The sequence below is a fragment of the Sceloporus occidentalis genome, unplaced genomic scaffold (assembly GCF_023333645.1).
Source record: "Sceloporus occidentalis isolate IW3139 unplaced genomic scaffold, rSceOcc1.0.p SCAF_219, whole genome shotgun sequence".
In the NCBI taxonomy this organism is placed as follows: domain Eukaryota; kingdom Metazoa; phylum Chordata; class Lepidosauria; order Squamata; family Phrynosomatidae; genus Sceloporus; species Sceloporus occidentalis.
In genome coordinates this window covers 1,232,021-1,250,884 of record NW_028317199.1, presented here as the reverse complement: position 1 = coordinate 1,250,884, position 18,864 = coordinate 1,232,021, and the positions used below count along the sequence as shown (strand labels likewise).

Below are 18,864 nucleotides of genomic sequence, written 5' to 3'. Positions count from 1 at the left end.
GTACCAAAAGGCGAAATGCGTTACCAACACACGTGCATTTATATTGAAGAAATCCTGTGAATAACAGCAACAACTATTTGTGTTTTATATTTATTGTAATAACTATATCATAAAAAATAATTTTATATCCACATCTCCGCCTAGCCTTTGTGCTAACACCCATTACTTTCACTGTTGTACTATTTGTTTAGGGGTATCTGAGAACTAATTAGGTGGTTTGTAGCCCCCTATATACAAGCTGTTTTGTTTGTGTTTTTCCCCCTCTCTGTTTTTTGCCCTCTTTTACCCACTATACTTGCCCTTGGTGGAGGTCTACACACATTTTCTTACTACTTCTCAAGAAACTTGAGATGTATTAAGCGCTGCATTCTATAGTAACCTTACTGAACCCAAGGAAAATGCTCCTGTCCCTATATACCCCCTCAATAAGTGAAAGGGTTAATCACGCATGATCTTGCCCCTCTGTTAAAATTATGCCTAGCTCCCTTTAGTATCTAAAGCGATGTTGGCTTTCATAAAGCCTAGGTTGATTTTCCGCGCTTAATCGTTCCAGATGTCTTTGGTCTTACGTCCCCTTCCAGCTGAGGCGTGTGGCCGCTGCAGCTTGTGGTTTTCCAATAAAACTCCCTGCCTTCTCGTTTGTGTATTTTTAAGGCTTGTGCCTTTTTTTTTTTTTTTTTGCTATTTGTGCTTAGATTGGGAGGTGTTTTAAAAAAAAAAAAAGTTTGGTACACCAGTGTTCAAGTAGGCATTTTTCAGCCTTGACTTGTTTGTAGTGAAATATTTGATCTTAACTACCCAAGTAGGGGGCAACCCTTCTCAAAGTAGTCTCACTACTACAGAGGTAGGTCAATAATGTAATTTTAACCCCAACCCTGCTTATGAATAAACTATGGGCTGCTAGGTGGAGCGGCGGCAGGTTCTACCATCTAGAGATAGTGTTGCGGGTGTAAGGAAAGCCTCCTTAGAAGAAAGCTGACGTATGAAGAAAAGAAAAAAAACACATTTTGAGAAATAAATAGAGAACGTGTAAGAAAAGGGTTTTCTCCATTAAATCAGTCGTTAGCTGAGCCGCTGTGGTGGCACCTCTAGAAGAACCTCGCAGCGGGTTGACGTACACACGTACACACGTACACACGTACACACGTACACACGTACACACGTACACACGTACACACGTACACACGTACACACGTACACACGTACACACGTACACACGTACACACGTACACACGTACACACGTACACACGTACACACGTACACACGTACACACGTACACACGTACACACGTACACACGTACACACGTACACACGTACACACGTACACACGTACACACGTACACACGTACACACGTACACACGTACACACGTACACACGTACACACGTACACACGTACACACGTACACACGTACACACGTACACACGTACACACGTACACACGTACACACGTACACACGTACACACGTACACACGTACACACGTACACACGTACACACGTACACACGTACACACGTACACACGTACACACGTACACACGTACACACGTACACACGTACACACGTACACACGTACACACGTACACACGTACACACGTACACACGTACACACGTACACACGTACACACGTACACACGTACACACGTACACACGTACACACGTACACACGTACACACGTACACACGTACACACGTACACACGTTTCGTAGCCAGGTGTTTAGGCTACTACTGCGTTTATTAACGTTTACCGCTGATGTCTGTCTTGGGCTCTCCAGTGGATACTGCCCCCTGCTGGCAGGCTGACTATCCCACTGGCTACCAGCAGCAGGGCCTTGGTCACCGCTCTCTGCTGGGCGTCTTCCATCCTTGCGCTTAGCGTGACCTCTGTGTCGCCCGTCTGTACCGTCACGGTCTCCTGCAGGACTGTAGGTCCGGGAGCGCAGCCATCCTAGAAATGTTACACAGTAACATTTAGGTTGTTATTTTTAGGATTAAGTACTCTGTTATTGGTGAAACTTAACTCTATAGATTAGTGCAATAGTATATATAGAGCATTAATATACAGAATCTGAACTACTAATCTCCCAAAAAGTCATCGTTACGACTCTGTTCTAGAATGTCCGGCTCCCGCGGGGGCCGTTAGACTGTTGGTAGACTTGGCTGAGGATAAGCGGGTTGTGATAAACGTCTAGTACTCACCAGCGTGAAGCATATGGTGCAGCCAGAAACCTTGAGCTTGGTCTGCAGAACTCGCTCCACGCTAAGTGCTGGGGACAGCCACGGGTAAGCGCTCAGTAATTTTCCTAAAAAAACATTTTAAGGGAAAATATTTCAGTTGTGACTTTTTCTGGGACTGAAATAAGATGTGAATCCAAAAGCACCATTTGTTTTAATTGGATGAAGTTTTATAATTGCAGCCTTTTAAAAAGTTGAGTTATTGGGCAGGTTCAGCGTGACGCCGTACAGATATACAACAAAATACATAAAAATGATAGGCGCAAGCTGGTCCTCCGGCAGCCCAGAACAAGCAGGACTCACCTGATAGATATGGAGTACACTCGGGAACTCACAACAGAAAGAGAGAGATTTATAGCTAGCGTGTCTCTGACTGTCTCTCATCACCTTCCTGGAGAGCTGAGCCACCCAGGCTTTCCGCTATGGCACATGCTGGCTCGCCTAGGAGGGCGACTACATCAGCCACTTTCTCAACACAAGTCATCTCTTCCAGGACACACACACTACTGTTCAAAAGTCTGGGGTCACTTAACTGTTACATGGAAGGGCATTTCTGGCTGTTACATAATTGCAAAAAAGTTTGAACAATCAATTAGCCTTTTAATCCTAAACTTGGATCAGCGAACACAACGTGCCATTGGAACACAGGAGTGATGGGAGTGATAAAGGGCCATTGGAACACAGGAATGATGGGAGTGATAAAGGGCCATTGGAACACAGGAATGATGGGAGTGATAAAGGGCCATTGGAACACAGGAATGATGGGAGTGATAAAGGGCCATTGGGACACAGGAGTGATAAAGGGCCATTGGGACACAGGAGTGATGGGAGTGATAAAGGGCCTCTGTACGCCTATGAATATTCCATTAAAAATCAGCCAAAGCTACTTATTTGTCATTCTCTTGATAACTTGCATTAACACTTCCTGATATTGTATTTCTGCTATACACAGAGTAGGCCTTTTCTTTGACCTTTGAGTCTATAACATAGTATAACGTATTTACGTATATGTTTTATACACATTTTACATGCATGCACGTCTCTTTTCTTACCTTTCCATTTATTTACAAATTGATCCGACAGTGTCCTCCTGAACCCAACAAAACAGACGAGGTCAATGGAGAATTCTTCCAACACTTTGCTTATCGTGAACTCAAATTCCGAGTGACATCCAAAAAATGTCTGGTCGATTACCTAAAGAAAGGAGGGAATACTTCGAAGTCACAAATAATTAAAAAAATTGATCTGTCTGTCTTGGTCCAAGAGAAGATAGAACCATTTATTTACTATTTAGTGGGCCAACATAGGAAAAGGTACACAACCGTTCAGGGTTCAGGACCTCAGAGGTCTCTTCTACATATGGAAGGATGATTATACATGAGGGCACAGATGTTGCCTTCTGTTTATGGATGCTGTATGTATTCCAGTTGGATGATTTCTGGGGTGGAGAAAAATGTATTCTAAACTGCGGGTCACCTCCCTGACTCAATGCATTACGAAAGGCTAACATCAGTTATCATCTCTTGCCATTTGGGAGGAGATGGCCCTGTATAAAGTATAGATAATGTGGGAAGATCGCTTTAAAGTCTTGTTATTAATGTATACAGGCTGCAATGAAAGGTCTTGCTTTCAAAATGCATTTAAATAAATGATTTTATTTTTGTACAAATACACTGTACTTATCTTTCAATTATTTAGAAGGTGGATGACTTTATGTAATGTATGTAATAGTAAAATGGGTACCCGTGTAGGAATTCCAGCTCCTGCAGCCTTTTTCAATTCCCCCGCCGTGGTCTTGTTCGAGATGATAAGGCCCAGCCGAGTGCAGCTGCCCGGCAGCCTGGTGCTATCTATCAACTGTTTTAGTTTAGCCCCTAAAATAGGGGAAAATCTCAGAATAAAGAATATGGAGTTCTTAGGCTCAGACTTACATATCAGTCTTCTTTAGATGTATCAATATTCTAACAATGGTTAATGGTATGGGTAAAAGTTAACATATGTGTACAACATGGTGGAGCGCCAACGCCAGCCCCTTCCTGATGCACATTTCATTTCGTCTACCTTCCCCCTCCTATATCTGTATTCCATTCTCTCCGTATAGATGTTATGTACCTGCGGTGCAGATATACACAGCCACGTTTCTAAGACGTGCCGGTGGTCGATTCGCCGTTATTTTCTTCGACAACTGTGACATGTTCATCCACAGAGCCTCCAGTAAATGGGTGACCCTTCCACGTGATGAACCTATAAAAAGAGACAGAACGGGGGAAATGATCAACATTTGGAATAGTGATATGTTAACGGTTATTATAGAATAGAATCAGAAGGCTTGGAGATATAAAGCAAGTGCTTGGTTTCTGGTCTACCCCGTAGGGCAACAGGTCCAGGAGTTGGGGGCAACTTTACTAGGGGTTGATTGCTCTGTTGCGGTGCATCACTGAATGGTGTTAGGTCAAACGCTTCCTTAGCATCTTCTAAGTGTGATTGAATGCATTAATGCATTTGTTCTGGAATATGATGCCATATCTCAGAGCTCTACAGTAAGAAGACCCACCGCAGAGAAGGAGGAGGACCTCCTTGGCTTGGTAGGTCTGGGAGGACTGCCCTGGGTCAGGCTTTAGACATTGGCCACCTTAAATAGAAGATGGGAAAGGCTGCATATTGTCGGTGTAAAATCAGATAGAGAAAAGCGTTAACCTTCGCAATGGTGGGTTAAGGCCCCGATTAACCAGGCCTCGTCCTCCTTCTGTATCTCTTCTAAGACATGCTGGGACATGTTCTTCTGCACTATTAGCACGGCTCCAATGCCACAGTTAAAACTTGAGATCATGTCCTCCTCTGAAAGGTCACCTTCTTTGTACAACCAAGAGAAGATGGATGGGATCTTCCAACACAGAGCATCTGTTGATACAGAAACCTTCAAATACTTAAAGTACCGATGAGCAATGTTGGGTGATAAGACATTGTCTAATCTAGAAGGTCAAAGGCTTAGATAGACCAACAACTTGGGTCAATTGGTTATTATCTGTCAATAAACATGGTGTTTCTCCTGCTCCTCAGCTTATAAATCGGGGTTTCTTAGGCCAGACTGGTGACGCATGTAAACCAGCGCACTCTACAGCACTTCTTATGGATACTAGGGAGCGTTATGGGTTCTCATGTACATAATGCAATTCCTTCATACCTACAATAAATCCGATAGAGTCTGGTAGGACCTTAAGGATGCTTCCTTTGAGTCCACCTTCTGTAACCGGAATGAATGCCCGGGTGCAACCGGTCCGAACAGCAGAAAGCAGCGATGCGCCATATATCTTGGTTGGATTCAAAAGCAAATCACCTAAAAATAGAAACCCAGAGCGTCTATTATTAATACTCAGGATTTAATCAGTAACGTACCAACGGAAATAGTAATAATCAAAGATGTAGAAAAATAATCCTGCCAGTGTGATGGGTGCTACTAATACTGACCCTAATGCAATGAGGGCTCTCCACGGCATGTCGCAGGTACCGCTATGAAAACACTGCTGCTGGAAATTATTCATTTGAAGTGGTAGATAAGTGGAACAGTCACACGGCAGTAGAGGCTAATACTGTGAGAAAATGTAACATGCTATCCTGCATCCAATAAATAATTCACAACAATCTCAATGTTTTATAGCGAGGGCCTTGAGCAGCAGTCCTACAAACTGTTTATTTTACATACTTAGAATAATACTTTTGATACTTAAATATGTAGCACATTGCTGATATTTGCAGGCAGTAGTCTATATCGTGTTCGGTCTAGTAGTTGTTGGTATGTTTTTTAAAGAACAGCTAAAGTGCGATCGTGAAGGACCGAGATCCCTGCACAAAAGGGCAGCGTACCCCAGGTGAGGTCTCCGTTCTGGAGCGGTAACAAGGAGGAGTATTTGAGGGAATGTTTGTCCATTATCCTTCTTATTAGACCCACGCTGCTGGAATGCACCGCCGATGAGTATACACCGATAAGTACGTCCCCTTCTGTCATGTTTTCCATCCTCGGAAGTCTGTGTCTCCTCTCCGTTACCCCCACCGCACATCCAGTGAGGCTGTAAAAGCCATCGGGGTAAGTGTCGGGATCATCCACACTTTGTCTCTCTGTGAAGAATAGAGAGTGTAGGCTGAGAGTGAAAAATTATACAAAGTATAAAAGACAGGAGAGGGTCGGATATTCCAGAGAACCATCAAGTAGTTGAATTAAAAATGAGACGTTGCTCTCCGAAGATGAATGTTCCAAAGTGGCAGCAAATAGAGGAAAACAAATGTGAAGCTCTATAAAGCTTCTATATATCCATGCTACAAAGATTAACAAAACTATATAGGCTCATCCAGCCTGTCGCTCTCCATGGTGCTGGAAACAGAAGCAGAATAGAGGATTTAGCAGCTACTGTATATAACAAGCATCAAATCGGGGGGGGGGGGGGGGATGTGTGCAATATAGGACAAACAAGTTATTATTATTATCCTTTATTTATATAGCGCCAACAGTTTACGCAGCGCTTAATACAATACATAAATTCAAGGGATATGACAAGACAAGAATTGACAGACTAAGACAAACCGATACATTTGGTGGAGAGAGCCCGGCTCGCAAGCTTACAATCTAGAGATTCACTACTGGTTGCAAATTTATGTTGAAAAACTAACTTTTTTGTTTTTCCAGGTTATTTTAATTGTGGTAATGCTGGCAGTGTTGTGACCCTAGGAGGTGGCAATGAGTGGTGGAATTCTGTGTTGCCATAGAAGCATATTTGTTATTTTCAAATATTCAACATAAAAAGCAGTGCTTTAATACGATAATAAGCACGATTTTAATTTCTAACACTTAGAATGTGCTATAAAACTTTCAAAGTACTTTTAAACTCTGTTCATGCAAATTACATTCTCACAAAATAAAAGAATATAAAAAATGAGAACTACCTATTGATTCATGGGGCAAATGCAGCAAATAATGTGATTTTGTATTGAGGGTGAAATGTTTCATTACCGAGTAATGTCACCCCAGCCGTTTTACAAGCTGTGGCAAATCCGTCAGAGATCTCCTCGGCCACATTTGCTTGAAGTCGCCCTCGTGCCAAGTGAGGCATGAAGAAGAGGGTGTCCGCTCCCTGATACAGGAGGTCATTCATGCAAACCGCCGCCAGCTCCTGGGCCACTAAACCATGCCGATCATGGACATGGGCAACCTGTAACAAGAAGAGACAAGATGGGCATCAGCTTTACTTCTGTTACTAAGAAGTGCCTGAAATATTACATTCTCAAGGACACCATTAATGGTTACCCCAGACCTGCCTGGGCAAGCGGCCAGTACCCAGTGTCCCTTCTCACACCCTTCCGATACTACTATGTAATAAGGTGGTGTGCTGCCCCCTGCTGGATGCATGCTGCCCTTCTATATCCAGGCTCTCGTAGAAGTAAATTGTGAAGATCGTACCTGGTAACTCTTCAGGTCTGACCTCCAGCCCTTTTCAGTATAATAAAAGGGTAGGCGCAATAACTGGAGTCATATAATAAGTAGAGTGGTCTACAGACATTTTGACTGGGGTACACTAGGCGTACGTTCATTAAGGAAGGCGGTCCGTGCTCGTTGAGCTTACAGTCCAACTCCGAGCTGTTAATGGTATGGATGTCAGCAAAATACAATCTCTGGAGCTTCAGCTTCTCTGGACCACGGCCCCCCCGGCTCTCACCTTAGCTTTACTTCCAGCGCTATTGGTTGTACATAGAAAAACTGGATCTTTATACAGAGCTGAGTTCAACTCATAATATCCAACATATTTTCTGGTATCCCAACACAAACCTGTAAAAGTGAAAGAATAACGTTAAATTGACAGCCTGGAAATTAGTGATTTTCTTCTCCTACTCATTATATGCACGCCAAAAAATCTCCTATGAAGGGGGTCATACTTTGGTTAGAAGCACACCTCAACATTTCACCTCCTATTAACAGAGAATGTGGCTGGAAATATTACAAAATGCATTCCCTGCAATTTTTAGTTTACTGAGAGGGTGGTAGATAAGTGGAGCAGCCACCCAGCAGAAGTTGTAGAGGCTAATACAGTGAGGGATCTTAAACATGCATGGCATATATATGTTGCTGACATGTAAACTGTTGCTATTAAGTGGTCTCCCTACCCTGCATACGTGACATGGATATTGTTTAGGTAACACACCTTTACCGCACACGTCTGAAGAGGGCGCAAGGTCACCTCGCTCAGATATAAGATCTCTTCTGCCGCTCGTCACCACTTCAATGTAGTGCTGGTCGGAGTGGGGGCTCTCCGAACCCTGATCTGTGCCTTTATGATATAATAAAAGATAAGCAAAGGGGAAAGAGGTCAGGAACATACAATAACATTTAACCTAGGCGGCCATTTTGTAACAGCGCATTTACTAAACAGGTTTGCTGCTCTTTGCTAATGTGAGGTCATTACCCTAAGTTACCCTAAATGTAATAAACTTACTAACAGGTCTTACTGTGTATAAGTTACCCAAGTGGGTGAAAAAACACCAAAAAAGGTAATTTCATCACTATCCATGGCGGCCATGATTTCTTTTTCCATATACATTTCACATGTCAAAGTGCTGCCCCCTGCAGGTTGTATGATGCATAACGGAGTCATCAGTTCCCTCCTGTGAGGTTTTATATCCCACATACTGCAGCACTGTACATGTGAAACGTATGCACGCCCCTCGAAAAATGGGTCCTTTCTAGGTCACATGGCCCGTAACCCACATTGGACCTAAATTTTTTTGGTTAAATGTTTGCCTAACCACATGTTTGTCCCACCAAAAATAACTCCAAGGGCCTGTGTGGTGTCAGCAAATACTGAAATACAACATGCAGCCAGCCCATAACTCATGAGAAATCCAATGCAAAATTAAAAATAAATATAAGTACATTGTGCTTCATTCCCCGGAGGGTAACCCACGCGTTTCGCGCTAGCGGCAGATCCGTCCCGCGCCCACTCTGGTGAATAGCTGTGAAGCTTCCTGGTAATAGCGGCTTCAATCACTTCGTAAAGATCAGACTTCAGCAGCGGCAGAATAATCTGCGGGAAAAGTGTGAAATCCTTAAAGCCAACCTGAAACAGCTCTAATCACCAGAGCGTAAACAAAGTTAACATTTCTTTTAGCGTGGCTTCAGACGGCCAAAGAGGGACACTTTTGGTTTAAAGTCTTTCGCCGAGGGAAGGACATTCCCAAAACTTTTTACGTGACTGTGTTCCATTGTAAAGAGAGTTTTCATTTTAACTGTTAATACACAATTAGGGCTGTAGAACGCTTGGATACACTCATGTTTTAATTGAGGCGCAGCAGGACATTGACTCGGCCACCGAAACCTTCATTTTGTTTCTTTTGAGCCATTTGGAAGTGGATTTGCTTGTGTGCTTCGGATCACCGTCCTGCGCTTGAGCTTTAGGTCAGGGTCCTTCTGTGTCAGGACCAGGGCGAGCAGGTCGTGTAGGAGTCCATGTGCAGGGGATACGGGGAACTCTGTCTGTACCCCTTTATGCATGGTGACACTGATATAGGTACAGACAGAGTAGCAGGACTGGATAGGACGAGAGACAGGAGCTGAGGCAGGTGCAGGCTCGGGAGTTGAGGCAGAGAGACGGGAGCTGAGGCAGGTGCAGGCTCGGGAGCTGAGGCAGAGAGACGGGAGCCGAGGCAGGTACCGGCTCGGGTGCAGGTACAGGTACAGGCTCGGGTGCGGGCCCACTGGCAGGTAAGCCCACAGGCACAGGTACAGGCTCGGGTGCGGGCCCACTGGCAGGTAAGCCCACAGGCAGGTTCAGGCACAGGTACAGGCTCGGGTGCGGGCCCACTGGCAGGTAAGCCCACAGGCAGGTTCAGGCACAGGTACAGGCTCGGGTGCGGGCCCACTGGCAGGTAAGCCCACAGGCAGGTTCAGGCACAGGTACAGGCTCGGGTGCGGGCCCACTGGCAGGTAAGCCCACAGGCAGGTTCAGGCACAGGTAACGATGAGGCCCACTGGCAGGGCGGACGGGAACGGAGGCCCACTGGCAGGGCGGACGGGAACGGAGGCCCACTGGCAGGGCGGACGGGAACGGAGGCCCACTGGCAGGGCGGACGGGAACGGAGGCCCACTGGCAGGGCGGACGGGAACGGAGTACCACCAGGCCAGGCACGTGTACAGGTTCATGCACGGGTACGGACTTACGCTCGGGTACTGGATCATGCACGAGTACCGGCTCAGGCACGGGTACCGGCTCAGGCACGGGTACCGGAACAGGCACGGGTACCGGAACAGGCACGGGTACCGGAACAGGCACGGGTACCGGAACAGGCACGGGTACCGGAACAGGCACGGGTACCGGAACAGGCACGGGTTCAGGCACGGGTTCAGGCACGGGTTCAGGCACGGGTTCAGGCACGGGTTCAGGCACGGGTTCAGGCACGGGTAGCGGCTCAGAGCAAAGGCAGTCCTACAACTTCAATGCCAAGGCCCTGACTGATGGGCAGGGCAGGTCTTATAAAGGCAGGCTTCACTCAGTTCATGAGGCGCAGCTGTACCTGATAATCAGGTTCAGCTCACTCCAGAGGGAGGAGGGTGGCCACTAGTGGTAACTGAAGTATTAGCCTGAAGTATAATTCAGCCATGGTTCAGGCAGCAGAGAGTGGATCCTGACATTCTGTGACCTCCTGGATGAGTCGTCGATGCTCTTGGAGGAGTTTTGGACGGCCGGCCACTCCTGAGAAGGTTCAGCGATGTTCCAAGTCTTCTTCATTAGTAGACAATGGATCTCGCTGGGGTTCGCTGGAGTCCCAGAGCCTTAGACATGTCTTTGTAACCCTTTCCAGACTGATAGACGTCAAAGTCTTTGTTTCTCATCTGTTCCTAAATTTCTTTAGATCGCGGCATCACGTGCTGCTTCTTGAGACCTTGAGCCGACTTTACAAGACAGAATCTATTTAATTGATGTTTGGATTCAATCTGGCCGGCAGTAATCATGTCTGGATGTGTCTAGTGAAACTGAACCCAATTATCTATTACATTTAGTTAATAAGTTGATTTATTAACTAAGGGGGCAATTACTTTTTCACATAGGGCCAGGTAGGGTTGGATCGCTTTTTCCGGTGAAATGTGTTGGGTACTGATGCCAAGAAGTACATTTTTCTACATTTATTTTAATTACATGGAAACATTTTTAGTGACGGGGTAAGTGCAGTAATGGGTTGGTGAGAACAGGGAAAGAGATATTTATCATTACTGATCATCGCAGCCCCCTCCGCTTATGACTCTCCTAACGCTAATAAATCCATGTGGTTTTTAAATTCTCAGCAATAATATAGGGTGAACAATTATATAATCTGTTTCCTAGATAATTTATACTAGTAACAGTAATTATAGCAACACATTAGGCAATTATCAGAGTTCCTAAAGATGTAATTACTTTTTTTTCTTCTGGCATAAAGCCCAGATTCAATGTGTAGTCTCCCAATAAAGAAACCATGTAGTCTATTATGAAATCAAGATTACCATTTAAGAATTGTCTTTTTTTTCTCACTTTTAATATAATTTTGTGTACTTGCAATTTATAGGACAGTTATTTAATAAAATAATATGCAAAAAGACCCCAAAAATTTAAAATTGGAGAATAATGCCAGGAATTCTTATCTCGTCTGGAGTGTTTATTACGTAGTCTGTAATGTTTAATGGAACCCCTTCCCTAGTGTATTGGAGTCTGTGTAGGGAATGAGGGTTGATTAGAATGAATTAAAATAACGATAAGAATGAATGTATTCAAGGAAGATATGGGTACCTTTCTTAATATAAATATCCTAATCGTGCTTTATTCAGTAAAACTAGAATTTAGTTAATTAAGTAGTTATGTGATTACCAGTCCAAAGCATGCTATAACTAAAACTGGGACATTTCTGAAACGCAGTCCCCTTACCTGGGTATCCGGATCTGAGAAAGTGCATTTAAGCCCAAGAATAAAAGGACCTTCTCCGGTTAACATCACTCTGGCGCCTATTACACCTGGATAAGAAACATGCAGATGGGGGGGTTACTGTACACACACTATAAGCTAAGGTAATACATCAGAGTACCCTTATTCTTATTGATTCATATAGCACCACCATATTCAGCAGCGCCGTACAATATGTAAAGAACAAGTGGTGTATTGCGTATCAATTTGGATTTACAGAAGCAAAAGATATGGAGGCTCTTTGGTTTTACATAGCAGGACATAATAACAATCATCTGTTTCTTAGCAGGTCTAAAAATAAGGTAAAGACAACCTCAGATGAACAACAACACATGACATATTACACCGTGTGGTGATTTATTCAAGAAAAATAAAGCCAAAATGGAGAAGCCATGTGTGAAAAAGTAAGTGAAAAACACAACAGTAGATCAGATGTCTATTAACCCCTTCAACACCGGGACGTACCTGGTACTTCCTGGTCATAGGTCACCGCCAGACCGGGACGTACCAGGTACGTCATTGATGATGCGCGATCCAGCGTCGCTATGTCCCCAGCGATCCGTAGCAGCCACTCGCCCTCAATTCCGTGCACATGATCGCTTTGAAGCGAATCATGAGCACGGAATTAAAATATTTTAAAAAAACTGCGGTCTTCAAGGGAAGACGCAGTACGCAAACGCCGGTCCTTGAAGGGGTTAATGTCCAACAATAAAAAGTATATTATGCAAATGTCTGTGCTGCCAAGGCCATAGCATCATGTCTGAGTTGTGTAACTTTAGAGGGACTGTCCTTACCTGCATATTGCCATCCTTCCTGCTTTACAGCGTCAGCAATATTCTGGAGAATGTCTTTGATTTCCTTTGATAACAGCAATTATTAAAAAAAAAAAAAAGAAAAAAAAAAAAAAAAGAAAGAAAGAAAGAAAGAAAAATATAGAAATTTGGCAATATTTAAGTCCGTTCTCTGACCCAGTTTGGCACGGAAGATAATATTCAATTATTCATACCTTAGTTGTTGGACGTAAGACTCCTGTAGCTGCTGCTTGTAAATTTTCATCTTGATGTGTCTGTCCTTTCCGGAGTCGTACGAGGGGCATGGGAGAAAGCGTGTTCCCATCGGTAAAAGCCAAGCACTGCGAAAAGAGTAACAGACCTTTTAATCCGTTATCTGAAGCATACACATTGGTAGTTGCCAACAAGCTAATTTTAGGGCCAGCATTTGCGTGCCAGACATACATGTCACGTGATATTATGGTATGGAATCATTCAATGTTCCAAGCATTGTTGTTTAATACTTTAGACATATGATAGGGCCACAGTCCTCCAAACCTGGACGCCAACATGCAATAACATTTTCCCCACACAGAATTGTGTACCATGAATATCGAGCTAAACTGTGTAGCAGATGCAATACAGGGTCCCTACAATCACATTTGTTTTGTTTTTTTTTACAATTTTTGTTCAATCAAGATTCCCATTTTTGTTGCTTCTCCTGTTGATTTGAATTCCCACTGCAGACTATCACACAGCGAACAGGAAGCAGATCTCTGCGGCTCTGCATTCTAGGTTGCTATATTTGGGACCAGCTAGCTAGGGGGGCCATCATGAAAAAAAAATTGTTTATAAACAGACCCTCTTGGGTCTCTGTACCACTCCTCGGTGCTTCTGATGGTGTCAGTATTTAAGTACTTTGCGACTAGCCCTTGAGACATCCTTTAGTGGGTGGGGAAGGGTAGAAAGTGGGCAGGGAGTGGGAGTGGCCAAATATCGCTTTCCTGCCAATAGAAAGAAGAAACTGACCCGGAGACTCTTGGAAGCAGGGCGCCACCCAGAGACTCCCAGCTGGAGCGTTCCCAACTACATTTAGCATTTCATAGAAACATTAATTGATTGTGATATACTATGACATCATCAATTTAAGGCCATCAATAATTATCACTAAAAATATTCTATGTAATATAATATTAAACTGGCAACTTACAGAAAATTCTTCACCTTCCAGACGCTCCTCAACAATAAACATTTCTGTTTGTGTAACCAGCGTCCAGTCCTGTAACAAATACATCTGGGTAACGCGTTTCGCGTGAGTAGGTGTCTAATCACGCTGGTGTAAAATGCGTTGGAAATTTCTTTAATGTTCGTTCTTTTTGATGGAAATGAAAATGCCTTTGCTCGCTTTACAATTAATTGTTCTTCTCTCAGTATACAGTATATGATGGTTATGATTGTACATTCTTAGTGTCACTAAGTAATGCTAAGTAAATAAAGGTCTTACTTGTGTGAGATGTTGCACGGCTCTGCAGGCGTCATCTTTATCGTTGGCGATGTGTATGTCTCTTCCAGATGCCAAACCATTAGGTTTTACCACCAGCGCAGGAAAGTCTGAACTGAACCAAAAAGAAAAGAAAAAGAATCCCAAATATATCATTTTTAATGTAATCAGATATCCACATGGAAGCTATTATTCCTTTATCTTTGTCATTATTGTATCCCTCCTTGTATAACACTGTACATGTGCTTTATAGACAAATTATAATATATTACATACTATTACATTGTGTTAACTGCACATTACTGCAGGGTGAAATGATCTGCAATATCTTTATTCGAGTGGGGAGATATGGAAGAATAAATAACAGGCTGCATGGTCTTAATGACTCGTAACATGTCATAGTTTTAACTAGACTTGTGCATTCTGTACGAATTGTCAATTTAATGAAATTTGTCAATTTTGTCAATTTGTACGAATCTCTGAAAATGAAGCAAGACCCCTCCATGAACGGAACGAAAATAAGTGAAGTGCTCAGAATTTTCCCTAACTGTTCATGGGCTCTTTCACTCCCACTCTCATCTATGTTCTCTAACACTCTCATTCACTCTCTCCCCCACATTCTCTGAATGTCTTCCTTTATCTCTGCCAACTGCTTCTGCTTCTATGTGTTGCAGCTCCACTTCTTGCTAGCAAAGAAGGAAGACGTAGAGAAGATGAAGAATAAGAAGATGCTAGAGAAGCAGAGCTGCGAGACGCGGAAGAGGAAGCGGTCGTGAAAGAATGTACAGAGACATTGAGAGAGCATGAGAGAGAGAGAGATTGAATGTGAGAGAGTGAAAGTATGAGACGTTCAGTTTTAAGAAGCTGTATTTCTTTGGGTTGAATAAAATCCTATATTTTTTCTCTATTAACAATATCCAGGAGTCCAAAGCTCCAACTCAAAGGGCTTCTTAGCACTCATCATAACAAACGATTATGTGGAAGATGGGGCTTTAAGAAGAGTAAAGAAGAAGACGTTTTTAGGTCTATTCAGAAATATCCGCAGTCTGCTAACATTTTGTTGACATGAAGGTTGTTCTATGGAAATACCCACTAGCAATCTAGGCTACTTCCTATGATATTCTTTCTGCCACCTAGGAGGAGCAGGCTAGGGGGAACTCAGGGATGGGGAAGGCATTTCTGGGATGTATAGACATCATACTAGGTAATAAATCTGCAAGCTTCATGAGGATTTGTGAAGGATTTCCACCGAGCTGTTGGGATGCCATGCCGATCCATAAAGTCTTTGGCAAGACACTTATTGGCCTCTAGCTGAGATGCGTTTCCAGTGGGTCCAAAACATCTCAGTCCAGCAGCAGTCAGATCATCGATAATTCCTACCAAAAACAAGCACAAGGAAGGAAGCTCCGTGATCTAAGGAACCCCAAACGTTCTACTAACTAATAACTCCCTACAGGGATATTCCATACCAAATATACATCTTAGGCACCCATAAAAAAATTCTCAGCTGTGTATAAATCTCAGGTAAATCCAAGCCCAGACTGGCCAGCAGGTAAATGCCTTTCTGTCTTCTCATCCATAAAAATTTATAAATTTTAAATCATCTAAATTATTATTAAACCTTGAGAACCATGTTGATTTCAGATTAAATAATATATTTATATTATAATATACATACAGTTATTACCAGACATGAGCAGTCTCAGACTATTAACCTCCTCCAATACCAGACGTGAGCAGTCTCAGACTATTAACCTCCTCCAATACCAGACGTGAGCAGTCTCAGACTATTAACCTCCTCCAATACCAGACGTAAGCAGTCTCAGACTATTAACCTCCTCCAATACCAGACGTGAGCAGTCTCAGACTATTAACCTCCTCCAATACCAGACGTAAGCAGTCTCAGACTATTAACCTCTTCCAATACCAGACGTGAGCAGTCTCAGACTATTAACCTCCTCCAATACCAGACGTAAGCAGTCTCAGACTATTAACCTCCTCCAATACCAGACGTGAGCAGTCTCAGACTATTAACCTCCTCCAATACCAGACGTGAGCAGTCTCAAGGAAATAACCCCTCTGTAACCAGATACACACAAAAACACAGTCAGGCAAACAAACACGGTCACACACACACACACACACACACCTATCACACACACACAGTGGGTTTCTTATCTTGTGTAGGCTGAAGCTTTCGCTGAGGGTTTAAGCCAACCAGGAGAGGCTCCTAAAGTCTCAGCCAATCAGAAGACTTGAGAAGTCTCTTGCGCTTGAGACCTCCTTCACTCAGTCCCATTGCGGGACTTGTGGACACCCTAGTGGAGAAACCTTCTAATGTCCCCCCTTCATAGGAGCATTTGTTTCTTTAACCATTATTTCTCTTTCTCAATTAGTGCACCCACTATATATATATATATATATATATATATATATATATATTCAGGGTTTATTTAAAGCCTATTCATACAAATAAGACATGGGATTTACATAAAACACATGTATTCATAAATCCGCAGTTAGAAAAGTCATTTAAAAACTACCCTATTTAAATAGGTTAGCAATATTTTTGACGGATTTATTTTATTTTTTTAACCGCTACCTAACCCTGACCTAATCTTACTTAATCCATTAGAACTGACCCCCAACAAAGTAACGTATAAACTGATATACTGTACATTAAAAATGCGGATAAAAACTGAGCCCCTTAGGGTCAGGTAAAAATCTCAGGACCCAGTGAATGATGTCATTGGTCCACTAAGGACATATTTTGATGACCTATCTGGTAAGTCATTGGTGGCAAAAGAGTTAAATATTTTCACTTGGGCCACATTATTTTGAAACAGCATTTAGACTATACTTTACCAGCAGTGAGAAGTGAAACGGGGTTAACTACTGCCAGTCCAATGTTGTGGTCCTTGCAGAACTGCTTTAAGATAGCCGGGTTGCTGATTAATACAGCTGTGGGAATTAAAATGGAGAAATTATTATTATTAATAATAACAATATTAATAACCATAATCACATACGGTTAGTAATTTTGGAATGAGGCATCTCCCAGGTGAGACCTTGACATAGTAAAGACACAAATCTATATATATAAGTTCAACCCATTGTTAATTCAAATGAAGGCAACAAAAACCCCTCACAATGAAGACAATTGTGCCCTTAATAAAGGGGGAAAAAATCCTACCTGGTCCCAAAAATCTGATTTATCTGATGAACAATCTATGATTAATCTTGCCCTTATTAACCTTTTAATCCCAATAAATGACTTTCCAACCCAAATTTAAAGGCGTCAGTTGAGTTTGATAGCCTCTGTAGCTAGCGGGCTACAGCTGGGCCTTTTGGCTAAGATCAAGTGAGTACCTGTGAGAGAGGGAAAGCTTGGTCCTCTGGCTTTAGGGCTGGGAATGCATGAAGCCTCGAGGGTGTTTTTAGGTCCCCAATCCTTGGTCCAGGACTGGGCGCTGTGCACCGGGTGTGAGGTTAGGCGCACTGCACCCTTTCACGTGCCACATGCTGATAAGCACCTTTAGCACCTCAGACCTCTATATGCACTTTTTATTTTTGGTTGCACTAGCCCCAGCCTTCTGGCTAGGTGTGCGGTGCATACGAGATCGTTTTTATCACACCAGCCGGAAGGCTGGGGCTTCCGTGAGGAGCACTTTTTGTAAACAGTTTTGGCACAGAATTTTTTTTGCACTGTTTTTTTGTATTTGAAAGTTTATTTCCAATCAGTTTAAGACGGACAAAGAAGACGTACACCCTTAATTTTAAGTGGAAGGGTTTTCCATCACATTTACCCACCATAACTTTATTGGTATTCATCGTCTTTCTAATAGATATGGTGTAAGCTCACTGTTATCTTGGGCTCTCTGTCCTACTTGTAAGGACTGGGAGGACAGCAACCCAGGCCAGTTAAAGTGCTTCCTTCCCTTCCATATGTATTTATAGCCTCCAGAAGGATTCACACAATGATGTGGCTTGGTGAGTCAGGTGGGGCTTTTTGATGGCTTGTCCCCCTCCAGGCCATGCCACCTGCACGCAAGGTCAGAGAACTTTCCAAGGTCTAATAAATAACACAGCCGATATCTCCCACTCACCAATGCCTCTTCTTTAATCACTCAACGATATTCCTTCTCTCCTACCATATATGATCATACATTTACTATCCACCGAGAATCTCCCAGGGCCCCTATAATCCATAATACATCTTCTTTCCTGTATTTACTGACCTGAGTTACAGATCTTCCCAGTGTCTGGAGTTGCTGCGTTGCCTGGAGCCATGAATACCTGTTTCACGTGGCCAGACTGTGCCAGTTTCGTGGAGAAGACCTGCTCCCCAGGACCACCGCCAATCACCAGCACTCTTTCAGCCAT

At 43.2% G+C, this 18,864-nt stretch overlaps 1 protein-coding gene across 1 annotated transcript; it reads right to left on the bottom strand.

Moving 5' to 3' along the window:
- Positions 1-1,742: 1,742 nt before the first annotated feature.
- LOC149277322 (trifunctional purine biosynthetic protein adenosine-3-like) lies at positions 1,743-18,864 on the bottom strand. The gene is made up of 17 exons (XM_089503094.1): positions 18,720-18,864; positions 17,347-17,442; positions 15,683-15,857; positions 14,485-14,596; positions 13,217-13,342; positions 9,153-9,303; positions 8,431-8,550; positions 7,942-8,051; positions 7,239-7,437; positions 6,098-6,349; positions 5,418-5,570; positions 4,931-5,134; positions 4,346-4,477; positions 3,977-4,107; positions 3,286-3,427; positions 2,198-2,301; positions 1,743-1,946 (listed from the first exon to the last, which is right to left on the bottom strand). Exons 1-17 carry the CDS (start codon positions 18,862-18,864, stop codon positions 1,743-1,745), a joined length of 2,556 nt encoding a protein of 851 aa, XP_089359220.1.